The sequence below is a fragment of the Capsicum annuum genome, chromosome 4 (genome assembly GCF_002878395.1).
Source record: "Capsicum annuum cultivar UCD-10X-F1 chromosome 4, UCD10Xv1.1, whole genome shotgun sequence".
Taxonomy (NCBI): Eukaryota; Viridiplantae; Streptophyta; class Magnoliopsida; order Solanales; family Solanaceae; genus Capsicum; species Capsicum annuum.
In genome coordinates this window covers 122252465-122278507 of record NC_061114.1, presented here as the reverse complement: position 1 = coordinate 122278507, position 26043 = coordinate 122252465, and the positions used below count along the sequence as shown (strand labels likewise).

Below are 26043 nucleotides of genomic sequence, written 5' to 3'. Positions count from 1 at the left end.
CAACAATCAAAATTTTTATACATATTTTTTTCTTCTAAAATTGATGAAATCTAATAAAAATCGAGATGGTGGATTTGAAGAAGGAGAAAGGAAATTGAGTGGGGTGCGGCTGTCAGGGGCGGGGGTGGCGTGGATTAGAGGTGAAGGTGTAAGAAAAAAATAAAAGAAATGGGTGTAGAGCGGAGTAGTGGTGGAGGTGTAAGAAAAAATAAAAGAAACGGGTGCAGGGGTGCGGGTGGGTGGCTTTGGAGAAGAAAGGGTGTGATTTGAATAAATAGGATAAGAAAGGGAGTAATTTGGATATATAGAAGAAAGAGTGTGATTTGTATATATATATTATATAAAAATGGGACCACTTTTTTTTTTTTCTTTAAATGGCACGTCAAATTTAGGATTTAAATTAATTTATTTTAAAGATATTAAGAGGGGTAAATAAACACATGTTACGTTTAAGTGTTAAAAATTGGAGTGACAAGTTTAGAGAAATTTTGATACATTATCTCAAAATAATGTGTAGGCAATTTTCCAAACATGGATGACCATCTAAAAAATCTACTCATATTCTCCCAATAGGCAAACCAGATTGCTCTCTAATTTAACATACATCTCAATATTTATAAAAGTGTTCCTTAATAGAGTGCTATTTTAGAAGTGTTTTTCTAATTGAACAGTAAAAAAAATATTAATTAATTCTCCTATCATATATTTTAGGAGTCCATGTAGTTTAGAAAATCTAGTTAATATAATAAAAAATAATTAAATAATGAATTAAAAAATAGTAAAAATATAATTTTGTCCAAAGAAAGTTTTTAATGAAGGACAAAAAATTCAAACTCAATTGAGCAAACCCTCATTTTTCACGTTTTTCTTCAAACTCCATGAACCTCGCACTATTTCATGCTTTCCCACTTGAGATCATCCATTTCAAAACCAAACACATGTTTCATACATCACATATCTCATCTTTATTAACACAATAAACCACACTTTCACCCATGCATATGCACTAAATAAGCCACTAAATAATACAGTGATTATTAGACGATGTATTACTAAACAGATTCCAACTTGAACATATTTCAACCTGCCATATATTACATAAAGAGACCGGTATTACACTTCCCTTCCATTGATCGATAGGAACTTTCTCACAACGAATTGAAAACTTCTCAATTATAAGATGACAAAATAAAAGAGTTGCAAACTACAATGTTACATATTTACAGCCGATGGATTTTCTTTTTGTTCCAGGTCTTAACCAGGAACATAATAATCCATTTTTTCCACAGGGAGATTCAGGACCGAAGTTTCCACCTATATCCAGGAGAAAAGGATAAACAAAGTGTTAGGGGTTCAAACATATGTGCATGTGATAGAAAATGCTAAATATCTGAAAGCATATCAAACAGACCAAATTAGAAATTGCTTCCAGTGAAATCGCAAGATAGAGGATGTTAAATAAGGGTGGCTAATCAGGGCTCAAATGATTAAAACTGATTCTAAGGAATGGAAAATGAAATATGGTTGGTGCTCATGGTTCATAGCATCAAATAGAGCTAAAATCATCAAGATTGTAAGCAATGAAGCATAATTATGAAAATAGTGAGACATTATAAGCAAATAGGAGGAGATATCCAAACTATATAGGACACTCAACGACTCCATGCATCTATATACAGCAGCTGATTTGGATGTTTGAATAATGAAGAAACCACATTTTCTTGTCTCTAGAAGATTATTATCAGCTGTGCCAAGATTATACTACATAAATACTGTGCTAGATTCAAATTAGAAGATACTATTTCCTTTCAAGTTAATTAGAAGACACAACATCATGATCAATTACAAAAAGTAATTCGCCACCTATTAGAATTGCCTCATTACCCATACTAATTGTTAGATGTGAAGAAAGGGACGACTCCACGCAAATGTGAATGATAAACTCACCTCCTCAAATGGAACAAAGACAAAAGGTGTTAGACCCCTCTTGTGTGAAATTGCTGGAACATCTGGATTATGTGTTTCATCCTCTTCCCACCTCTCGACAATCCCTAGAATGTCTTCATCTGGGCCATTGACCTCATTATCATTCACACCACTTGTAAGAAGTGCAAGTAGATCCATTCTGTTATTGGCACCTTGCGTTGTGCCCCTTAACCTAATGGACAAGTGAGATATATAAATTATACAAGGTATCATGTTAGAAATTATACCAATTACAGAAAACAGCATCACAGGTTCGTGCAGATTCTACATATTTCACACACTACACCACAAACTTCAGATTTATCATATAATTCAAACTTCTAACATTTTTTACAAGGAAAAAATAATTCAAAAATTTGCATGTAATATAGGCCTTGTTGGCCACTCTGCTCTGAAGAAAGGGTGGACTATATCTAATTGAATATAAACAATACCTTCTTCAACCATCGCAACCCTAGTTTCCGACGACTGATTGCCGCCACCGATCAAGTTTTCCGACAATTAATTGCCGTCATCGAGTTTTCCGGCAACTGATTGTCGTTGCTACCTGCTTCTCCGGTCAACTTTGCGGGCGAGTATCTCTCTATAGCGAACTCCGGCGACGTCCTCCGTTCAATTTCAGGCCAGATTCGGCCGGAAAAGCATCCTCCAGCGACTTCTCCGCCGAACAGATCTACACTCTTTCTTCTTTCTCTCTTTTCTTTTCTTTCTAAGCCCTTGCAGGTACTACAAGTCTAGGGCATCTTCTCCGGCGACTCACAACGCACATTTATTAGCAGTAGGTAAAGGCGACGACAACAAAATTTCGGCGACCAATTTCTGCACCAACTTCCGGAATTCGACGAATCGATCGAGAAAACGGCCCCACTTCGTCTTCTCCCTGGAACAGGAGCACTCGTTTCATCTCCTCTAGTTATCATGTCTAGGTTTCTTGACTATTGCCGGCCGATACATCCCGTCTATTTTGATATTTGTATTTCAGCCTTTTCTCTCTTGGTTTCTTGCCTAACTATCTTTGACTGTTCTTGTTGGATTACTGGTTCTTGTTACTCTGTTACTTCGTAGTAGTTGATACTAGCTGTAACACCCCGAAAATTCAAGCCAAGGCTAGAACCATGAAGTACATGCAGGATGAAACATCGAATTTTAACAGTACGATAAGGAATTTGGCCATGTACCAAGGCCACAGAAAACCCCCCCCGCCCTTAACCAAGCCACCCCCCCCCCCCCCCCCCCCAAAACCAATCGATTCCTTAAGAAGCGATCAGCTTCAAACAAGTATAACTTCCAGATTCTAATGCATCTTTCAGCTGCAGACCCACCAAATGATGGATATTTGAATTATCTATCCAATTCATTGAGTTTCGCTTCAATCTAATATCAGGGTGAAAAGTTATGGCATTTTAGTGAAGCACTATACTATAGTAAGATATCACGAGCCAAACCACGACCGTGGTGACATTGTACAAATGTACAATGGTCTCATCTGATCTAGACAACCCCAACATCTGAAAGTTGACAAGTACATCTTAACCACGATCGTGCTTTGAAACCACAATCCTAGGCACGACCGTGAGTCCTACGAATGCTCCTGATTGAACCTTCCAACCTACGAACCAAGGTACGACCATGATCGTACCAAGGCTCGTCTGATCATATTCAGACAGCTCCCATCCAGCTCCCAACCACGAGAACAACCCAAGATCGTAGGTTGGTCCCACGATCATGGGAATGTCCCATACGCCCCTTCTAGCAGTTCCTAGTGATGAATTTTAAAGGGGCATATCATTCTTTTCCCACTCTTTTAACATCAAAACTACATCGTTTAGGATATTTCAAGGATGATTATTGAGGTTAATATTACCCTAAACCCTCATTACTCGGGAAAACACCCGACACTTAGTTTCAAACAAAGAAAAGGGGCAGTTTTTCCCCAAGGCAGAGCTAGGGCTCATCTTCTTCAGGTTACCAATTCTAAAGAATTTTTCAGAGTTCTCATTTCCGAATATGTGGGATTTCATCAATGGGTGTCCTTTCACCCATTGAGTCCCAAAGTTAACCCAATTCTCCAGTTCAATTCCTTCTTCACAGTTTAGGGTCTATGGATATTGGCAAATTCATTGATATCTCAATCCCTTCGCGTAATTGAGTTATAATCCTCGTTTTATCATGAATTTCAGTATTGTTACATAACCATGATCACAAACTCTAGTTATATAGTGAAATCTATGATTGTTGGACTTGAATCATTAAATTCTTTAAGCTCATACAGTTGGCATAATAGTTGCATTCTTCAGAGATGATGGGTAGATTATGAACACCCGGTCATCTAGGATGATGGGTAGATTATGAACACCCGGTCATCTAGGATTTCATGCATATACTTTTGGATATTATACCCCAGTTTACATGCTTTGAACGCTTTCAGATAATGTATTTATTTTCAATCTTCAAATTATTATTAACATTGAGCACTGCAGTTATCAGTGTCATTCAGTTGGGAGTAGTACTTAACACCAAACAGACGCAAGGATGAAGGCTCATCCACCAATTAGGCTAAGACCTTTAGTAGAAGTCCCTAAGTCCCAAAACTATAGCGCCACGATAGATTCTAAAAGGTCACCCATCAGACCAGTCATGACACCTTAGTCCATTTGAACATCAGTTTACTAGATCCACATCAATCAGTGTCCGTACCCTCGACAAGGTACTGAACACCCTTCCAACTGGGGTTACAGGTTGGACCTCGATTAGCTCAGATTGGGGTATGTCGGTTATTAGCAACTCTCACATTCACAGTTTACAGTTTGGATTCAAATTTTTGCATGACCTTATATTCAGTTATCTAATTTATTATACAACACATGTTCATTACTTGGTCTTTTATTAGTTTATCATGTTGCATGTATCATGTTCAGCTATATCAGTTATTTCCCATCTCACATACTCAATACATTCAAAGTACTAATCGCATACTTTTTTGGCGCTATATTGTCTCATAATATAGGTTCTGAAGCTCAACATCCGGATCGCACATAGTACGATCTCCTACTGCATCAGCAACAACATTTTGGTGAATCCACATCATTCGAGGGCTAGTCTCAGCATTTCATTGTCTTTGTCGGTCTTAGTTTTCAAACAGTTAGAGTTAGCTGGGGGCTTGTTGCAACTTATCTTAGTAGAGGCTTTCAGACTTATAGTTAAATATCCAGCTTGTGGTCTTAGATTCAGTTATTGTTGATTGGTTTTTTTTTTGAATATTTATTTCATTATTCATTTTAACTTCCGCATAAGTGCTTTTACCAGTGATTTTTTATATTCTTAGTGGTTTGTCAGGCCATGGGTTAGCTTGGGATCACTTGTGACTCTAAGCACCATGTTACGACCAAGGGTAGCTTTGGGTCGTAACACTAGCATATCTATTTACTGTCGTACGTTTTGTTATTTTCTAAATTCTTGTGGGTAGTATAATTCTTGTTATTGATTGTTATATATTAAAACTTGCGTTGTAGTATATTGGCTTTATTGCTTGTGACATACGCTGTTGATTCTTTATTATTTCCTATATATTTATTGTTTTTGGCATATGATGTTGATTCTTGATTCTTTCTTGTAGATTTATGTTTGTTTCCTTAGTATATAGCGGTCACAACTTCAAGCTTTATCACTGATTCACTTGTTATTACCATTGTGTCTTGTTAGCCTTGCCTATTTGCTTTTAGCCTTATCTATTTGTGTGCCTTCTTATTTTCTTCTCTTATTGAGTAGTGGTTGTGGGGGTCGATGGCAGACTAGGGTCATGTCATAGATCGCGGTCGGGGTCGGGATCAGGCCCCAGGGTGAGGTGAGGGTCTAGGTCTAGTGCTGGGTTAGGGCCGAGTCTGGGGCTGGGGGCAAGGGGTAGTAGGGGTTTAGTGAGATAAGGGAGCCTCTAAGCTATGTTGCTTGGACTCTCAAAAAATGTTGTCGCACCTGTGTAGGATTCTACAAAAATACCCTATTTTGAAGTATCTGACTTGCACCCATCAATATTTTTGAAGAGTTCGAGCAGCATAGAAGAGTTTGAGCAGCATAGCCTTCAGGTTAAGTGTTGGTCTTGGAATTTAGGGATTCTTCACGATAAGTTCATAGAGCTCGTGAGGAAGGATTAGTATAGCTTTTGTCCAGGAGACCAAATGGGTAGGTTCTAAGGTGAGATGTGGACGGGTACAAGTAGTGATACTCTGGTAGCGTGAGGCACCAAATGGGTAGGTTCTAAGGTGAGAGATGTGGACGGGTACGAGTAGTGATACTCTGGTAGCGTCAGGCATAGGAATGGTGTTGGAATCTTAGTAGATGAAGCGCTTAGCAGGCAGGTGGTAAAGGTTACGCGGGTCAACTACGCTCCACAAATGGGCATGGACGAGGAGGAAAAGAAGAGTTTTTGGGAGGTTTAGGATGAGGTGGTGAGAGGCGTTCCAAGCACTGAGAAGCTTTTCACATGAGGGGATTTCAATGAGCATATTGGGTCTTTATCAAGAGGCTATAATGATTTGCATGGGCTTTGGGTTTCGAGGAAAGGAGGATTTTGCTAGGGCCTTTGGGTAGTGGGTAGCGAATTCGAGCTTCCCGAAGAAGGAGGAGCACCTTATTACCTTTCATAGGTTGATGGCCAAGTCAAATAGACTTTTTGCTCCTTAGGAAGAGTGATAGGGCGATACGTTAAGACTGTAAAGTCATACCTAGCGAGAATCTTTTGATCCAACATAAACTTCTGGAGATGGACATGGAAATCAAAATAGGCAGAAAGAAGAGAGATGTGGAGGATAGGCCAAGGATTAAGTAGAGTAGCTTGAATTTGGCCAGTGCTTTGGAGATTGGGAAAAAGTTGACGACATTAAGGGCTTGGGAGAGTACAAGGGATGTGGATAGTATGTGGGAGACGACTACCAGTTGTATCAGGGAGATAACTAGAGAGGTGTTGGGTGTCTCGAGAGGACGATCTGGCAAACACCGAGGTGACTGGTGGTGGAACGAAGAAGTTAAAAGGAGGGTGGAGACTAAGAAGGTGACTTATGCAAAGTTGGGTGAGAACAAGGATGACGAGAAGAAGCGGACGAATACAGAGGAGTATAAGTTGGCTAGGAAAAAGGTAAGTTAGCGGTTCTGATGGCTAAGACAGCAACTTTCGAGAGTTTGTATGCGGCTTTAGAGGAGAAAGACAAAGATAAGAAGTTGTATAGCCTTTGGAGATGGGGAAGAAGTTGACGACATTGGGGGCTTGGAAGAGCAGAAGGGATGCGGATAGTATGTGGGAGACAACTACCAGTTGTAATAGAGAGACAACTAGAGAGGTGTTGAGTGTTTCGAGAGGCCGATCTAGCAAGCACCGAGGTGACTGGTGGTGGAACGAAGAAGTTAAAAGGAAGGTGGAGACTCTAGGTGACTTATGCAAAGTTGGGCGAGAGCAAGGATGACGAAAAGTGGACGAATAGAGAGGAGTATAAGTTGGCTAGGAAAAAGGTTAAGTCAGATGTTACAACGGCTAAGACAACAACTTCCGAGAGCTTGTATGCAGCTTTAGAGAAGAAACACAAAGATAAGAAGTTGTATAGCCTTGCCAAGGCTAGGGAGCAGAGGGCCCGTGACCTTGATCAAGTGAAGTGCATCAAGAGGGGGATGGGAAAGTGTTGGTGGAGGATGCCCATATTAGGAGGAGGTGGTAATCCTATTTCCATAGACTTTTGAACAATGAGGGGGACAAAGGTTTCGTGCTAGAGGACTCGAAGCACTCAGTGAGGTGTTGCGATTACGATTATTGTAGGTTTATCAAGGTTGAGGAGGTCAAGGGTGCTATTCGTAGGATGTGGAGGGGTCGGGCGACTGGGCCAGATGAGATTCCGGTGGACTTTTGAAAGAGCACTGGCAAGATAGGTATGGAGTGGTTGATAAAGTTGTTTAACATCATTTTTAAGGCGGCGAAGATGCCCGAAGCTTGAATATAGGTATGATGATTCCATTATATAAAAACAAGGGGATATTTAGAGCTGCAACAACTACAGGGGTATTAAGTTATTGAGTCATACTATGAAGTTTTGGGAAAGGGTAGTAGAGTTGAAGTTGAGGAAAATCGTAACTATTTTCGAGAATCAGTGTGATTCCATGTCAGGTCTCGCGACTACTACGACCATTCACCTCGTGAGGAGGTTAGTGAAGCAGCTTAGGGGGAGAAGGAAAAATTTGCACATGCTGTTCATCGATATCGATCTCGAGAAGGCGTACGACAAAGTCCCCAAGGAGATTGTGTGGAGGTGCTTCGAGGTTAGAGGTGTGCCCGTGATATACACTAGGTCAATTCAAGACATGTATGACGGAGCGAAGACTCGTGTGAGGACGGTAAAAGGAGATTAAGAGCACTTCCTTATTTTGATAGGGTTGCACTATGGATCGTCTCTTAGCCTTTTTTTATTTGCCTTGGTGATGGATGTTTTGACGCAACGTATTCAAGGGGAGGTGCCTTAGTGTATGTTATTTGCTGATGATGTTGTACTAATTCACGAGAGCTGGGGAGGAGTTAATGATAAGTTGGAGGTTTGGACAGATCCTAGAGTCTAAAAGGTTTAGGTTGAGCAAGACCAAGATGGAGTACTTGAAATGTAAGTACAGTGATTCGACACATGAGGTTTACTTGATAGTGGAGCTAGATTCTCAGGCCATTCGAAAGAGGGATAGTTTCAATATCTTGGGTCTATGATTCAGGGGAATAGAGAGATTGGCGAGGATGTCATGCACCGTATTGGTGCAGGGTGATTGAAGTGGAGGCTCACTTTAGGAATCGTGTGTGATAGAAAGGTACCTCCTAAGCTTGGTAAGTTCTACAGAGTGGCAGTCTGACCAACTATGTTGTATGCAGTGGAGTGTTGGCTAGTTAAGAGATCTCATATCCAAAAATTGAAGGTGACAGAGATGAGAATGTTGAGATAGATGTGTGAACTTACCAGGAGATATAGATTTAGAAATGGGGTTATTCGAGAGAAGGTGAGAGTGGCTTTGGTGGAAGACAAGATGCTGGAAGTGAGGTTGCGATGGTTCGAGCATGTGATGAGGTCGTGCACGGATGCTCCAGTACGAAGGTGTGAGGCTGGATATGGATAGTTTCAGGCAGGGTAGAGGTAGGCCGAAAAAATATTAGAGGGAGGTGATTAGGCAAGACGTGAAGCAGTTATAGCTTACGGAGGACGTGGCCCTCTTAGAAAGGTATGTAGGACACAAATTAGGATAGACGGTTAGTGGGTAGGAGTGCATCTGTAATAGTAAGAGGGTGCTTTGTTTGTATCTATGCATGTAGTTTCTTGTTTTAGTGTTCTGATGATGTTTGTGATTTCAAATAGATAGTTTATAGTATTACTCTGTCGGTGTCTTGTTTCTTTTATTATCTAGTGGTGTGTTATCCCACTTTATTTTTATGTCTTTTTGTTTGTTATACTGTTATCTGTCCTGAGCCGGGGGTCTATCGGAAACAGCATCTCTACTTCATCTGAGGTAGTGGTATTGGTATGGACTGCGCACACTTTACCTCCCAGACTGCACTTTTGTGGTAATACATTGGGTATGTTGTAGTAGTTTGCATGTAATATAGTGATTGGATCAACAATAAGTTATTATATAACGGATAAAATAGAAAGTAAATATCATCTGCAAGGAAAATAACAGAATGTTTACTTAGTTGGAGTTTTGTGTAATACAATAGATAAAGTTACTCATATGGAACTCACGCAAGAATTAATTGTTCATCTAATCTATAGGAGAAATTCCAGCAACTAGCTACCACAATATCTGCACACTACATTTATAAACCTGCAAGATGATTTACTCTAAGGACAAAAAACTAACAGCATTGCTAGCACTAAAGACTATCATGAGCGTTCACATGTATTCAAAGTGCCCGACTAAACTTATCACAATAGTTAATAGGATCCTAAAAAGATAGCCTACTGCCTTCAAATGAGTTTAAAAGATCCTCAACTTTATACTTAGCATTAATATATAGCTAGAGTTTGCACTCTTACAGATGGTGATTTTTATTAATCTTTTGCTTAAAAGCTAGTTTGGCTTGGACGAAAGTTTAAGAACTAAAATGGTGACTTGTAGGGCTAGGAGAGAAGTACCCAAACCTTCAACCATGGTTTTATTAATAAGAGCTCAGCTTAAGAACTCAAAAGACAAATAGAATATTTGTGATCAAGTACCTTAAACGGAATCTCAACACAGTTGGACGCGTTCCAGGGTACAAAAGAGCAGCTTCAACCTGCAAATGAGAAGGCATTGAGCTGTCTATTCAAAATTAGCTTCACATATATCAATTAAATGCCAACAGCATTATCAACTTAACCAAGGATTTAGATTTGACCATATATAACCAAATTGCTGCCAGAAACAAATTGACTTGTATGGGAAGACTAGAATTGGACTTACTTTATCCTCCGATTGCGTGTAATTCCCCCTAAAAACACAATCAGCTTTTGAGGCATGGAAGTTCAGGTACTTCGCGACATCTTTGACTTTTTGTGATGAATTCTAGTTAAAAGAAATCAAAAGAATTTATAAACCAGGTATAGCAAGAACAACATGTAAAGATCTAGTGTGTCACACGAGCTGAACAACAAACAATTAACACCTTATAAAGGAATCTGCCTGAAGGATAAAATCTCATATAGCGATAGTAACACACCTACAATCAAAGAAAGGATGACAATGTTATAAAATGCCATGGACACTAAATGCTATAGGATACAAAGTGAAGAAAAGAAGCAATGGGAGGAAACTAAAAACACTTAAAGAGGTAAATTCTTCTAAGAATTCAAAGACTGCTTATAATAGCACACAACATATATCAGTTTTCTCGGATGAGGGAAACATCCTCACTCAAGAAGAGAAGGTCTTCTTGCAGTATCCCACAACTTAATTTTCTGGAGTCCCAGGCGGAGCAAGTATGTCTACTTGCAGTGTTTAGCTGCATCCTAAGCTTTACTTAGTTTTCTGGAGTCCCAGGCGGAGCAAGTATGTCTACTTGCAGTGTTTAGCTGCATCCTAAGCTTTACAGCTTTCAAATTTTAGTATCAACTTTCAGTTGGAAATGTATCTGCTACTTGTACATATCATGTATATTTAAATCTTGTTCCACCGCTCAGTACGCCAATGCAGAGACCTGCTGAGCTATGTTGCTCGGACTCAGCGGTTTTGCCGCTGAACCCGTCTCGACACGAGACTGGCGCGGGTGCCAACGCTTCCGCCGTCTCCGATTCGGTCAAACGATTTCGGACTCATTGACTAAAAATTTGAGGGGAAACATTGGATAGGCCGGCAAGTTCCCTGAAAAAATTCCGACCAACGACTACACCGGCGAACTGTAAAGTTACAAAACAGAAATGACGTTGTTGATGTACCTTGTCGACGTGCCGATGATCGACTGGGTAGGAAGAAACACTAACTGTTTCTCGGCAACGGCGACGGCATTGGCATATGTACTTTTCGGCGACGGCGTTGACGCATGTACTTCTCGGCGTTGGTCATTATGTCGGTTCACTAACCAGTTTTATTTAATTGTGTTATATCTAATTTCTTAAAAAAATTAAAAACAACCAATATACAGCAGTTTTGTTTTTAACAAAAATATTTAATACACGTGGTTTTATAGTGTTTTTAATAAAAAATTCACTACAGTTATGAGTTATGTCGGTTTACACATGCCGAGCAACATAAGTTTACTGCATGTCAGTTCTTGTGTTTTTTTATTATAACTTTTTCATGATATAAAAATAATTTATATCAATATTTGGTAAATAAATGTAAGTCAAAATTTTGGGAAAAAGTTCCTAACATTAATACTACTCCTAATTGAAAATTAAAATTAAAGACAAAAGTAACTAAAATTAGTAAACTACCTAAAATAAATAAATCATAATCCCTATGTGTCAAGGAAAATTAAATTGATTTATAAACTCAATATTTATAATATTCAATTTTTTTAACCGTATCCCCACACCCGTATCCACACTCAGATTCGCACCCCCGAATCTTAAATTTTATATTTTTACAAATCCGAGTCTCGGATCCGCACCCCTCTCAGATACCCGCACCCGAGTCCGAGCAATTTAGCTGCTGAGTATTGTGGTGTTGTACCCGACTTGCTCAGGCCTGCTTAATTTTTTGGGTGCAGAGCCAGGTGCCCCTAAGCTCGGTATCACCAGCTAGATATTGCATGCGCCAATCTGTTTTCCTAGTCTTTCCTTTACCCGAGGTATACCCCGTGGAACTACGAACAGTTGTGTTTTGTCTAGATGGTAGCCAGTTTGCTGTATGGTTTGTTTTAAACTGACAGTTGAGACTTATATTCAGATATTTCAGTGCTATGCAGTAAGTTTGACTATAATTTCCAGTTCTACAGTATTTTGATGTGTCTATGAAGTTAACAAGTAGTTAGTTCAGTGGTTCGCTTGATAGTAGTTATAGTCAGGCGCCTGATGACAGTCATGAATCCCTAAATTCAGGTCGTGACATTTGGTTGGACATTTGACTCAAGATATTAATAAGAAGGCGAGAAATGGAGAAAGGGTCTGTTATTTCATATTTGATGACGTCTGAGTAGTAAAGTTTGACAAGAATGTTAATTGTTAGCAATGCTGGTAGCGAAACTGGTTTTAATAAACATGATATATTTGTAGAGTACCCTTACCATTCACATATATACCCGTACCGTTCTTTGTATATGTGAAGCTTCACCAGGTGGCTGCACACACCTTCCACCAAGAAGGTGAAAAATTCAACCCCCATAAGTAGCTCTTTTAGCCCCTTCCGCCAAACCCCCCCCAAAAATGTAATTTAAAGAAAGAAAAGGGTAGTTAGACAGAAAAATGCCACAAATGATCTGTGTCACTAAAAATGCATGTTCTTTCTTTCCAGTTGGTGTAAAATATTTTTCTTGATAAAAATATCTTCAATAATTTACAAGCGATTATTAGAAATTGATAGCATCTCGCATGTACATATTCAAACGTGGAGAACAAGAATAAACATACAATATGAACTGGATTAGAGATCTTCCACTCAGCTACGCCTGCACGAATATATGTGTTTCGACTGACATAAATACCTGTGGGAAAAAAATTAAATCAAGAAATTCTTACTACATACCTTCAAAAATTTCAGCTTAGACTTATAGAAACAAATAAACCAATTCTTTTACATGCTATGACAAAGACATCCTGATAAGAAAACGAGTTCTATTCGTCGGATGGGATAAGTAAATCTAAGACAAATAACTTGGTAACTGGTAAGTGGTACACCACTTACATCGTATATTGTCCTTAGAGAAATTAGTATTGGAAAATGCAATCGCTACATCCCTACTGTGAAGAAATATAAGAGAAAAAATTATTGAATTGTTGTATCAACATTATTACATTGAAGCCCTATTTATAGACACTACATTCCAATCCTTTTCTTAATAGGACACTATATTACACTCTTTTTCCAAGTAGGAATCTATATGCTATTCCTATTTCTACTCATATTCCAACACTCCCCCTCAAGCTGGTGCATAGAAGGCATATGTACCAAGCTTGTTATGGATGTAACTAATACGAGGATCGGTGAGGGAGTTGGTGAAGATATTTGCAAGAAAACTTTCTGGGAGACCTCAATTAAAAAGGAAAAACTGAAAAAGTAATCTGAAAAATAGTAAACATCGTCGGGAAGTCGATCTGTCGCTAGAAAATTGCCGGAAACTGGTATAAAATATATGGGTCATCTCGAAATCAAGAGATGAGTAGATCTTGAATAAGAAAGTCACTGAAAAACTGGTCGAAACATGCCCACACGCTGGATTATTAGATTTGATGGCTGAAAAGTGATCACAACCTAGGAAAAATTTATATGGGTAGGGTTGGAATGATAGCACAACCCTACAAGAAAGAGAAATTATATGGGTAGGGTCGAATTGATGGCACGAACCTATTAGAAAATAGAAAATATGGGTAGGATCGGACGAACGGCACGATCCTACTGGAAAAGAGAAATTATATGGGTAGGGTCGGAATGATGGCACGACCCTACTGAAAAAGAAAAATTATATGGGTAGGGTCGGAATGATGGCACGACCCCACATAAATTAGATCTGAGGAGTCACCGAAAAGACGTACGTAACTACGTAAATTAAATCTGAGGAATCACCAGAACGATGCACGGTGCTATGCAACTCAGATATGAGAAAGTAGTCCAAAAAGATGCACGGTGCTACGCAAATCAAATATGAGAAAATAGTCACCGAAAAGAACTACGAAAAATAGATATGGAAAAGTATCACCGGACAGTCAGTGACCCAACTTTTGGTAATATAATCATTGGCCAGACGGGCGGCATATATGAATTATAGACGCCCGCCGGCAGCGGAAACTCTTTGATATTTTTTTACCAAGATCGTGGAAGCTTTGATACCATGTGAAGAAATATAAGAGAAAAATATTATTGAATTGTTGTATCAACATTATTACATTGAGGTCCTATTTATAGACACTACATTCCAATCCTTTTCTTAATAGGACTACATTACAATTTTTTTCCAAGTAGGAATCTATATGCTATTCCTATTTCTACTCATATTCCAACACCTACCAAATACACTATACCCAGCTTTAAGACACTTCGTGAAAAACTTTTCGATCCAGCTTTTCCTAAATATTGAATGCTTTATAGTAAAATTCCAAAGATACTACCAGGAGCAACCAAAATTTCCACAATGGTGAATCAGCAACTCCTTAATCTTGTTTTCGCCTGTTCAGCAACTCTTAACTCTTACCATTATGCTTTAATAGAAAAGCTATGTCAAAATGAATATCAACAAATACTGTTTTTTCAGATGCATCAATTAGGGCATAAGACTTGAGAACTTAGAGGTTCTTCCACGTTTATCCAGCAACCAGTGACCAAATAGCAGAACTGATTTGAGGATAATAAAAATCCGGCATAATAATAACGAATAATCTGAGAATTTAACAATATGTGGTCGCTTATCTATTTGAAAAGTAACAAATGGAAGTTAAAAGTATTGGCATACTAGTATGTTGAGAAAAGCGTCCATTTCATTTGCCACCAAAATCAAGAACTAGAATCCATAACACTGCAATATCGCATGGAGGGAAATAGCCAGCGATCCCTATACATGTCCTCATGTTGCTCTTCCTCCCAAATAATAACTTCCTTAAAGTATCTTACAATTAATAAGGAACTTTTTCTTGTTTTTTGGAAATAATAAGGAACTTCTTGTCGTAGAAACTGGTGTGACTATAGTACATTTCGAAGTAATTGTGCAACTATATTTTACCATCTTCATTAAAAACTATATCTTACCATCCGTACGAATCCTTGGTCTTAAAAGCCACATTTTTCTCCATGAACCATCATACTTCAACTGAAGGACCTTATAGTTTTCTACCACTCCAGCAATCTTCAAAGAAAGAGACACATATGATCAATAATAACCAAGCTTATTATTAGTGGCAATAGAACAACCAGAACTAGTATCCATGGTACCTGCCACGCCTTTAGGCATGCACTGCGCCAAAATACAGGGTTCCGGATTGTATACCTCCACTTCCGACAAACACAAGCTGCCCTACCCAAGGTGTATGGGTCCATTCTTGAGAAGATCTGCACAACATCAATCATGAAATCATAGTAAGTGTCCGACTTCCTCGCCTTAGATATCGAGATTAGAACGGAAGGCTGAAAGGTGAGAGAGAGAGAGAGAGAGAGAGAGAGAGAGAGAGAAGGGAATGGGGGTGGGCCAGGCTGATCCCATAAAATATCCGAGAAAATCAGCTAACCAGCCAGAGAGAACAGTCACGCTTATGCTTGACTGCAAAGTTTGACTTGAGTACTGTAATGAGATCACAGAGTCCAACATTTCTTGTCTCAAAAGAAAGAGATGACATCCGACTTTTCAAATAAAGAAGCTTCTCAGAAGAATTAAAGGGGAAAACAGGCTCAGATGTTATAATAGAAATGCTTGTCTCCACATAGAATCCACAAACTTTTTGCACGGGCATGAAAGAAAAAGTTGTTCATAGGGGGATAGCAAGATTAGCCTAACCATAAATTTACGTGTAACCCAAAACAACCACAAATTCCTTACTTTCTGGTCAATTTTTTCCTTTAACTTATAGAAAAACATTGTTCATGCTTCTGATACCTATTAATTATTTATCAAAATCAGCTCTGTTGCAGGTCTTATCAATATGCTTTAGCTTCCTAGCTTAACTAAGCATTTCCAGCACTTGCCACATATTTACGTGTCGATAAGAAAATTACATGAGAAAATAATCAAAATCCAGGGAGGCATACCTCAAAAAGCAGTTCATCGGGCAGTACCCGGTGTATCAATGCAGGATCAACAAACTGCTTGCTACTAGTACTTCCAAAAGGAGGGACAGGTCTAACATTAATCCCATATAAATCTGAAAGAAAAAAGCCAGGTGAGTTGAAATTAGTCTGTTCTACACAAGTTCATCATCAAAACCAAATGTCAATAACAACAACAACAACAACAACAACAAACCCAGTGTATTCCCAACTAGTGGGGTCTGGGGGGGTAAGATGTACGCAGTCCATACCTCTACCTCTGATGAAGTAGAAAGGCTGTTTCCGAAAGACCCCCGGCTCAAGGCACGAGATACCACACAAACACATAGTAAAGCACAGAAGCAGATTACATAACATAAATACGGCACCCATAAGTATTATAAAACAGAGGAAAGCAGAGGAAAGCACACAGATTCGTAATAAAACATGGAACACGGAACACGGAATCATAACAGGAATAAAACCCCCACCAAGTAATTCCCTACACTAGCGACCCAAACTGGCCCTAATCCTCCGTACCGTTCTTGTAATAAAACTGAGATCTTCAGATTTTAAAGTTCTATTGTCTCGAAAATAAATGTTAGAAAACAGAATACATTCGACTTAAAACCCCACCAGTGGTCCTTCTGATCACTGGTTTCCCTCTTTTCTCTTCTTTGTCTTTCAATAATTATCCCACCATAGCCACCACCAACCTCCGGCGACCCTGTCCCAGAAAACCCATCCCGGTAAAGTACCACACGCGCCACCAGAACTTCCCAGGCACCGACACCACGCGCGTCACGTGCCGGCGCGTGACACCTCCTCAGGCAGATTTTAAAGACTTTTCTTCGACAGCTCAGACTTCTGGCGAATTCCGACCTCCCTTTTTTCCCTCCCTCTCTCGACCACACTCATCTCTCTAGTTTCTCTCTCCTCTTTCTGTTATCTTTGAGGGTCTGATGGACTGAACACTCTATTTTGCTGTGGGCTTTAAATCTTATGACATCTCAAGACTTTCAGGAACAGCAGGGGAATGGTATGAATGGACTGAAAGAAGTAGAAATCATATCATAAGAACTCAGTTTACCAAGAAGGCAATGCTATGCAAATCTCAGAAACTGAAAGAAGTTTCTTTATTCAAGGGGAACATGGTGAAAAGGTGGAAGAAAAAAAGACAGTTTCTCCAAAACATTTTGCTCAAAAAATTTAACAAGTTTGGAAGGTACATTGCCATCATCAACTTGGAAGGTAGAAGGAGATCAGTGGTGATAATCCCGGAACTAACTTTCAACTTCAGCTGGAACTTTATTGCAGACAAGGTGGAAAGGTTCATTAACAACCACAGGAGTGATTTACTCCCAATGGAACTTAGATTATCGGACAACAACGTTCCATATGCTTCATCTCTTAGGAGCAGTAAATGGTCCAATAGGGAGGAAATTGCAGATTGCACAACAAAGAATGGGGGGGAAGGTACTATCTATTAATGACTCTTTCAACAACCAGAACGAAGTCTTAAATAGGAGTTTGGTAGGGAATTATAAGGTTGCCGAGTCACCAACTCTTTCAGAAATCAGGAGATGGGGTTCTAAAATTTGGAAGCAAAATTTTGGTCTGAACATCTATGACAGGGGCAATAACTTGTTCCTTTTTGAGTTCGCTTGCAAAGCCATGGTGGAACAAGTAATGAATGGTGAATGGTTATGGAAGCGCGCTCAGATCAATTTCCAGTGGTGGAGCCCAACAGTTGGTGCGGTGGAAGGAAAATCAAAACCCAACTCAATTTGGGCTAGATTGGATGGCTTGCCTCTACATTTGTGGTCGCAAAAAGTTTTCAAAGCCATCGGAAATTTCTGTGGCGGCTAGGTAGAAACAGAGAAGGAAACGCAGCTTCGGAACCACCTTAAATGGGCAAGAATCAAAATCTGTGGAGCCGGGAGCAATATTTCAAAGGAGGTGACCATAGAAAATGGAGGAATCCGGTACACGATCCAAGTTTGGACTGAAGCTCCAGTGAGTTTCCAAGTTGAAGAGAAAGAAGAAGACGAGGAAACAGAATATCCTCTTATACAGAGTGTATCGAGGAATAATATGAAGGGCAAGGGGATAGTCCTCAACAACTTGGACCATGCAGCCCCTTCATGTACAAGGACAAGTGAACCTCTTATACAAAATATTTCCTTTAAAGAGCTCCAGGAAATCAGAACTTTAGCCTATAAGTTTTTGGAAGCCTTCAAGGGCTGGGAGTCCTCAACAGAGGATCATGAAGGGATACACAGTATTGAACATGACTCAAATAACAGAGAATTGCACAAGCAAACAGAAGAAGAAACTCAGATTTCATCATAATGCAAAAGCTCCAATTGCAGAAAGAAAGGTAGATAATGAGACCAACGATGCAGGAGGAACAAGCTTAGATGATTGTCAGGGAAAGGGTCATGATTTACAACTTCTATAGATACACGAGGGACAATCACAGGAGTTCCATAAAGCAGAAGTCGAGGCATCAAATTGGGTTAATAGCAATATGTGGAGCTAGGTAATATGTATGGGGCTGCAATTGAAGGATGTGAGAAGGAAGCTCTAGGCGTTACTTATAAAGCTAGATGGAAGAAACATGTCTTTGGAGAAACAAAGAGAAGGTAACATGATCAGAACACCAAAGAGCAGGGGAAGTGGCAAAAATGAGTTGAAGAACCTTGAATCAGATCTAAATAAAGAGGGGGAAGGAGTCAAAAGTAGGGGAAGACCTCTCAGTTTAACTTATCAATGAAAATCAAACTTGTATCCTGGAATGTGATGGGGCTTAACATGAGTTCTAAAAGAATGAGCGTTAAGAGTCTAATGCAAAAATGGAGAGCAGACGTCTATTGCTTTCAAGAAACAAAGCTAGAAAAAGGTGTGGAAGATTTTGCTAAACAATTGTGGTTGTGCAGGTGGATGAAGTGTGGCTTTTTAGAAGCTGAAGGGAGCTGTGGGGGAATTTTGATATTGTGGGATAGTAGAGTGTGGAAGGGGATCTTTGTTGAGAAAGGTTAATACTCTCTAACCTACAGATTTGTAGCAGTTCAGAAATCTTTCAGTTGGTGTCTCACCGGTGTGTATGCTCCTCATACCAGAATTGAGAAAAAAGGGTACTGGGACGAAATTGCTGCAATGAGAAACTTGTGTGATGGTCCGTGGGTCAGTTGCGGGGATTTTAACACAATCAGATACATGGTTGAGAGAAGAGGGTGAAATAGAATCACTAATATTATGTCTGAGTATTTTGAATGGATAGAGGAGATGGAACTGCATGATCCACCACTAAAAGGGGAAGATTTACATGGTTTAGGGGTATTAATCATCAAAGTGTAGCTAGATTGGATAGATTCATGTACTCAGTGGAATAGGATGAAACCTTTAAAGATATAAGACGGAGGATTCTGCCTAGAGTATTATCTGATCACGCACCAATCATCTTGGAGTGTGACAATTGGCATCATAAAAGATCATACTTTAAGAGATCATATTTTAAATTAGAAAATTGGTGGTTGGAAGTAGATTTGTAGTTGAAGGTTGCCCCAACTATAGGCCCAGTGTTAAACTTCCGAAGAAAAAGCTTAAAGTCTCGAGCAGAGAAAATTTTAGCGAGAATGTAACAGAAAGAATAGTCCGCTAAATGAATTAACAAAATTAGATCATGTGCTTGATTCCAGAGAATCGATTGAGGAGGAGATGATGATAAGGGCCACAGTTGTAATAGAATTGGAGGATTTAGCCAAGAATGAGGAGGCAAGTTGGAGGCAAAAATCTAGAGTTGTTTGGCTTTAATAGGGGGATAAAAATACTAGATTTTTTTCACAAAATGGCAACAGCTCGTAAGAGATATAATACTATTAATATGTTGGTGGTACGGGAAGAACAAATTGTAGAACCAGAAGATATCAAAATGGCTATGGTTGATTTTTACAAAAGACTTTACTCGTAATCTGAAGCATGGAGACCTACATTCGAATACACAGACTGTCTGAACTCTGAAGATCACAAATGAAGAACAAGATTGGCTGCAAAGACCTTTCACAAAATGTTTCGTATAAGGCCACCGTCCCAGATGGTTTCACAATGGCTTTTTACAAGTCTTGTTGGGAAGTTTTGAAAGAAGACTTAATGAGCTCTATCAATAATTTTCATCGGAATGAAGCTTTTGAGAAATCTTTTAATGGTAGCATTAATCCCTAAGAAGCACGGTGCAAAAGAATTGAAAGATTTAAGCCAATAAGCTTAACTGGGGGTGTTTATAAAATTATCTCTAAGTTGATCGCAGAAAGATTGAAGACTGTTATGGATAAGTTGGTAGATGAACATCAAATGACATTCTTGAAGGGGAGACAAATATTTGATGCTTCTCTTCTGGCTAATGAATTGGTGGACTCAAAAATGAAACAGAAGACTCATGGAATTTTGTGTAAACTTGACATAGAAAAGGCATATGACCATGTCAATTGGGATTTTCTTTAGAAAATATTGAAAGATAAAGGGGTTTGGTGATAAGTGGATCAAATGGATTGGTTTTTGCATCTCTAGTGTCATGTTCTCCCTTTTAATTAATGGCACTCCAGGAGGTTTTTTCCATTCTCAAAGGGGCCTAAAACAGGGTGATCCAATATCACCATTCTTGTTTATCTTAGCAATGGAAGGGCTAAATCATATGATTTAGAAAGGTTAATGCTAACGGCTGGATAAAAGGTTTTGGGGCACATAGTAATAGAGGCAACATGGAGATCACTCACTTGTTGTATGTCGATGAATCCCTTATTTTTTGCGAGGCAAAAGTGAACCAAATCAGACATCTGAGGGCCATCCTAACTATCTTTGAAGTTGTATCTGGATTGGCAAAATACATAGACAGGCCCCTAAACTTTTTGACTTTCTCCGTATTGGCACCTCAATTAGGTCATGTACCTATTGAACCCTTTTATCACTCACAAACTGTGTCAATTAAGCACAATTGTTGACATAGCATGGAATGTGTAATAAACTCTCCAAGTGGAGAGCGAGAAACCATAATTTACTATAATTTCTTTTTTTTATTATTTTTTCCTCATCAGCTGAGGGTAAAATTCCCACCATTAAAATTGAGTTTTTGTGTAAAAATTCAACATCCAAAATTGATGTTGGTCAGTGAAAACTGATGACGGAGTGTGTAAAAATAGAAAAAAATGATTGCGTTCCGGTGAAGTGGATGGTGGTTTGAAGCTGGTCCCGCCAGCAGCTTGTCGAAAAACGAGGTGGAGGCCATTGCAGGTGTTTTGATGGTGGTTTAGTGGTGTTGGAGGGTGGCTGGTTGTGTTGGGAAGGCTTTCCCGCGAAATTTTCACCGGAAAATCACACACCAACACTGCAATTCTTGATGCAATTTAGACACCAACAATTTAATTTGGACACCAATACAACAATTCTCGATGCCATCATGGAGCTTAATTCCTCAAAATCAAGGGATCTTTTTCTTTCTCTAATGGTTGTTGGGTGTTGTTTTGGTGGAAAAATGGAGGAGTGAAGGTGAGTTTTAATATTGACTGGAATTATTAGGTCAAATTCAATGAATATAGCAATAGAATTTAAAGTGGAAGAAGATATGATGGAGGTAATGGAGGTTGTTTTTTTTATTGAAATGGAGGTTCATTTTTTTGGAGAAGAAGAAGACCATGTTTTTTTGGAGAAGAACACCATACTTTTTTTCTTAGAAAAAAATATTTTTGGCAAAGTTTTTTACTTTTTGATTGGATTATTTATGAGCAAAATGAGTTGTCTTTCTCTTATTGGTGCATTTTCCACATCATCAACGTGTGGAATTCATGCACTTCAACTTTTTTTGGGGGGAAAAAGTGCTTAATAGGCACACTTGATAAAAGGTTCAGGGTTCATCAGGTACATGGCCTAATTGAGGTGCCAATACAAAAAAAGTCAAAAAGTTCAGGCCTGTCTATGTATTTCAATCAATCAGAGTAGGTCTACTTGTTACAAATCTGGGATGCTAAATGGGAACTCTAACCACAAAGTATCTTGGAATGCCTCTTGGTGCAAAGAACAAAAGCTCAAGATATTTGAAGCGAAGTGTTGGAGAGATGTGATAGAAGGTTGGCTAGTTGGAAAAGACGATATTTGTCCCTTGGCGGCAGATTGACATTGATAAACTTTGTTTTGGATGCCCTTCCCACTTATATGATGGCTTGCTTTTCTATTCCTAAGGGGGTAGTGAAGAAGACAGATAAATTAAGAAGGGAATTTCTGTGGAGTGGTTGTGAAGAGAAGAACAAAAATCTTGTGAGATGGGATTCAATAATTTGCAGCAAGAAGAATGATGGCCTTGGAATTAAAAAATCGAGTACTCACAACAATAGCCTCTTACAAAAGTGGCTATAGAGGTTCATGACAAAGGAAAGATCTTTGTAGGGAAGATTCATCACAAAAAAATATGGTTTGATGAACAGTTGGATAACTGAAAAAGTGAAAGGTACATATGGATGCAGTCTGTGGAAGGCCATAAGAAATATGTGGTCAAATTTCTGGACTAATATTAGAATTAAGGTGGGTGATGGGTTTAAAGCTTCCTTTTGGGATGATTGGTGGATTGATCAGAACAACTTGAAAACCTTTTTTCCAGATTTATATATTTTGAGTCTTCAAAAGCAAGCAACTATAACAAATCTGGATGGAGAATGGATGGGAGCTGAACTTCAAAAGGGCTTTGAATGATTAGAAAGTGGATAGAGCGATTAAATTGTTGCATTGTTTGAACTCTTTTGAAGGCATTATTGATGTTCCAAACAAACCAATGTGGAGCCTTTCTAGTTAAATCAGTCTATTGAAAAATGAACAGGAGAAATTGTGTGTCAGTAGTATGGCCATGGAAATTCATCTAGCAAATTAAAATTCCTACCAGAATAGTGTGCTTTGTGTGGTTTGTAGTTAGAAGAGCTTGTTTAACTCAGAAAGACTACAAAAGAGAGGTCTTTAGATTTGCTCAAGATGTCTATTGTGTGGGCAGGAAGCTGAAAACAATGAGCATCTCTTCCTGCATTGTGAGATAACTAGGATCCCCCATTATCCTATTTTGTGATTGAAACCTTTCGTCTTAGCACCAGTTTGATGGTGTTGAGTTTTATTTTTGGATATGAAATACAAGTTACCCTTTTCAAAAAACAAAAAGGTAATTAAAGTACGCAATGACAAAGTGCTAGTAAAATACCAAGCCATGGCCTTTGAGGAAAGATGAAATGAGAAGCCCTCAACCGTGCAGCAGTTTCGAGTTCCACAACAAGTTTCACTGTGTAATCTGCAAGATATGAGCTATTTTCAATGATTTATAATGAAAAATGCAGAACAAGAAGAACATGACAACACCAAAAATGACAATTTCTATCGGAAACAGCCTCTCTAGTCATCTGACGTAGTGGTATGAACTCTGTACACTTTACCCTCCCCAGACCCTACTTTGGGGGAATACATTGGGTATGTTGTTGTTGAAGTTGGCAGAACAAATTTCCGAAAGCTGATCGACGCCCAGGTGACGAGACTAATGAGATTTACTCATAAAACCAGTAACCTGAGACAAACAAGCATACAGATTGAAAAAAAAGCTATAGATGTTCTGCATAATTTGGAAATAAATACTTCCATTACACGGTGAATTAAAAAGATATTAATCACCTAGTGTTATTTGGGATCTGAACCCTGTCTACCATGGCTATTTCAGCTCCATTGAACACAAGGCAATAAACTATATGATATAACAGAAGCTGAAAAGAATATAAAAATAAGCAACACACGCACTAAAGAAAAGCAAATATCAAAAGAAATTTTCAATATTTTTCCCTTTTCAAGAAATTAATACCCTTTTTGATAACTTGAAATCCCATAAAAATCCAACCAAAAATTTGAAACCATACAACTGACGTTCTCAATCCTTTTCCATAACCCAAAACCCAAGATAAAGTCCAACCAAATAAATTTGAATTAACAAATATCCACCAATTCTAGAACACAATAGATGAAAAGAATTATAAATTTGAGAAAACGGTAACATTTTGGAGATTTTCATAGCTCACCTGAAGTCATTGTTCTTTGATTTGAATGTTCTGCTCGAGAAAAATAGAAGAATTTCTTTTAGCTTCACAATTTTGATATCCAGGGATATTGAAGGAAGAAATGAGAAGGGGAAAATTTTGAGGAAATCAATTTTCCTAGTTTATATCAGCCGACGGCCCAAAGCACCCGACTACCCGTTCTTCCTTTTGGTTGCCCACACTTTTTTTATTTTTTTTAACAACTGGTTGCCCACACTTCTGACCAGTAGATTTTTTAATTTTTATATATAATTACTATATGGGAATAGTATTTTTCATGCAAAATATGAAGAGAATTGAATAAAAGTTGTCACCAACACTTTGTTTTGTTTGGATGATGGTTTCCTGTGTTCCAAATATAGATTTCTATATAATAGACAGAGACGGATCCAGAATTTTAAACTTGTGAGTTTTCAAAGGCTCATTTTCTATCACTAAGTTATCTCTTGGTTTAGTTATAGGTTCCCACCTATTAATATTTATAACTTTTGACGATTTTTCTATGTAATTTTAAGCCTTACGATAGCGGGTGTGGGTTCCCGCAAACCCACACCTTCTACTCTACATCCGCCACTGATAATAGAAGCATTGGTTTCGACAAGTGCTTCATCAATTACTATACTACCCCTAATTATTTATAATTTACTATAATACCCCTGATTAATTATTATAATTCATTTATATATTAGAATTAATAATATTTTTTTATTATATTACCCTTAATTAATTATTATAAGTTATTTATATATTATAATTAATAATATTTAATTAAAAAAATAGATATTTATGACGTTTATTTCAGCTGCTTTAACCGTGATTTTACTATATCATCCCTAATTAATTATTATAAGTTATTTATATATTAAAAAATTAATAATATTTAATTTAAAAAATCAGCTGCTTCGTCATTTACTATATTGCTCCGTGATTTACTATATTACCCCTAATTAATTATTATAAGTCATTTATATATTAGAATTAATATTATTTAATTAAAAAAATAAATATTTATGAAGTTTGTTTCAGCTTCTTTAACCGTGATTTTACTATATCATTCCTAATTAATTATTATAAGTCATTTATGTGTTAAAAAATTAATAATATTTAATTAAAAAATAGATGACATGTTTGTCTATGGTTTCGACCAGTGCTTCATCTATATTATCCCTAATTAATTATTATAAGTCATTTATATATTAGAATTAATAATATTTTTTTATTATATTAGTCCTAATTAATTATTATAGGTCATTTATATATTAAAATAAATAATATTTACTTAAAAAATAGATATTTATGACATTTTTTTCAGCTGCTTTAATCATAATTTTACTATATCATCCCTAATTAATTATTAGAAGTCATTTATGTATTTAAAAAATAATAATATTTAATTAAAAAATGGATGACATGTCTACCTATATTACCCCTAATTTCTCTGTGATTTATTATATTATCCCCAATTAATTATTATAAGTCATTTATATATTAGAATTAATAATATTTTTTTACTACATTACCGCTAATTAATTATTATAAGTCATTTATATATTAGAGTTAATAATATTTA

The 26043-nt window shown here is 37.9% G+C and overlaps 1 protein-coding gene across 3 annotated transcripts; it reads right to left on the bottom strand.

The window, feature by feature from the left end:
- Positions 1-1002: 1002 nt before the first annotated feature.
- On the bottom strand, positions 1003-24685 carry LOC107868080 (F-box protein 7). Of its 3 annotated transcripts, XM_016714655.2 has the most exons (12): positions 24456-24684; positions 23826-23953; positions 23597-23683; positions 16366-16478; positions 15556-15672; positions 15373-15469; positions 13044-13117; positions 10643-10696; positions 10441-10542; positions 10215-10273; positions 1948-2158; positions 1003-1314 (listed from the first exon to the last, which is right to left on the bottom strand). In XM_016714655.2, the coding sequence occupies exons 2-12, from the start codon at positions 23854-23856 to the stop codon at positions 1255-1257; spliced, it is 1005 nt and encodes a 334-aa protein (XP_016570141.1). In that variant the 5' UTR covers positions 23857-23953; positions 24456-24684; the 3' UTR covers positions 1003-1254. The 3 variants fall into 3 exon arrangements, with proteins under 3 accessions (XP_016570141.1, XP_016570143.1, XP_016570142.1); XM_016714657.2 differs by lacking the exon at positions 23826-23953 and having other exon boundaries at positions 24456-24685; XM_016714656.2 differs by lacking the exon at positions 24456-24684 and having other exon boundaries at positions 23762-23953.
- Positions 24686-26043: the final 1358 nt, after the last annotated feature.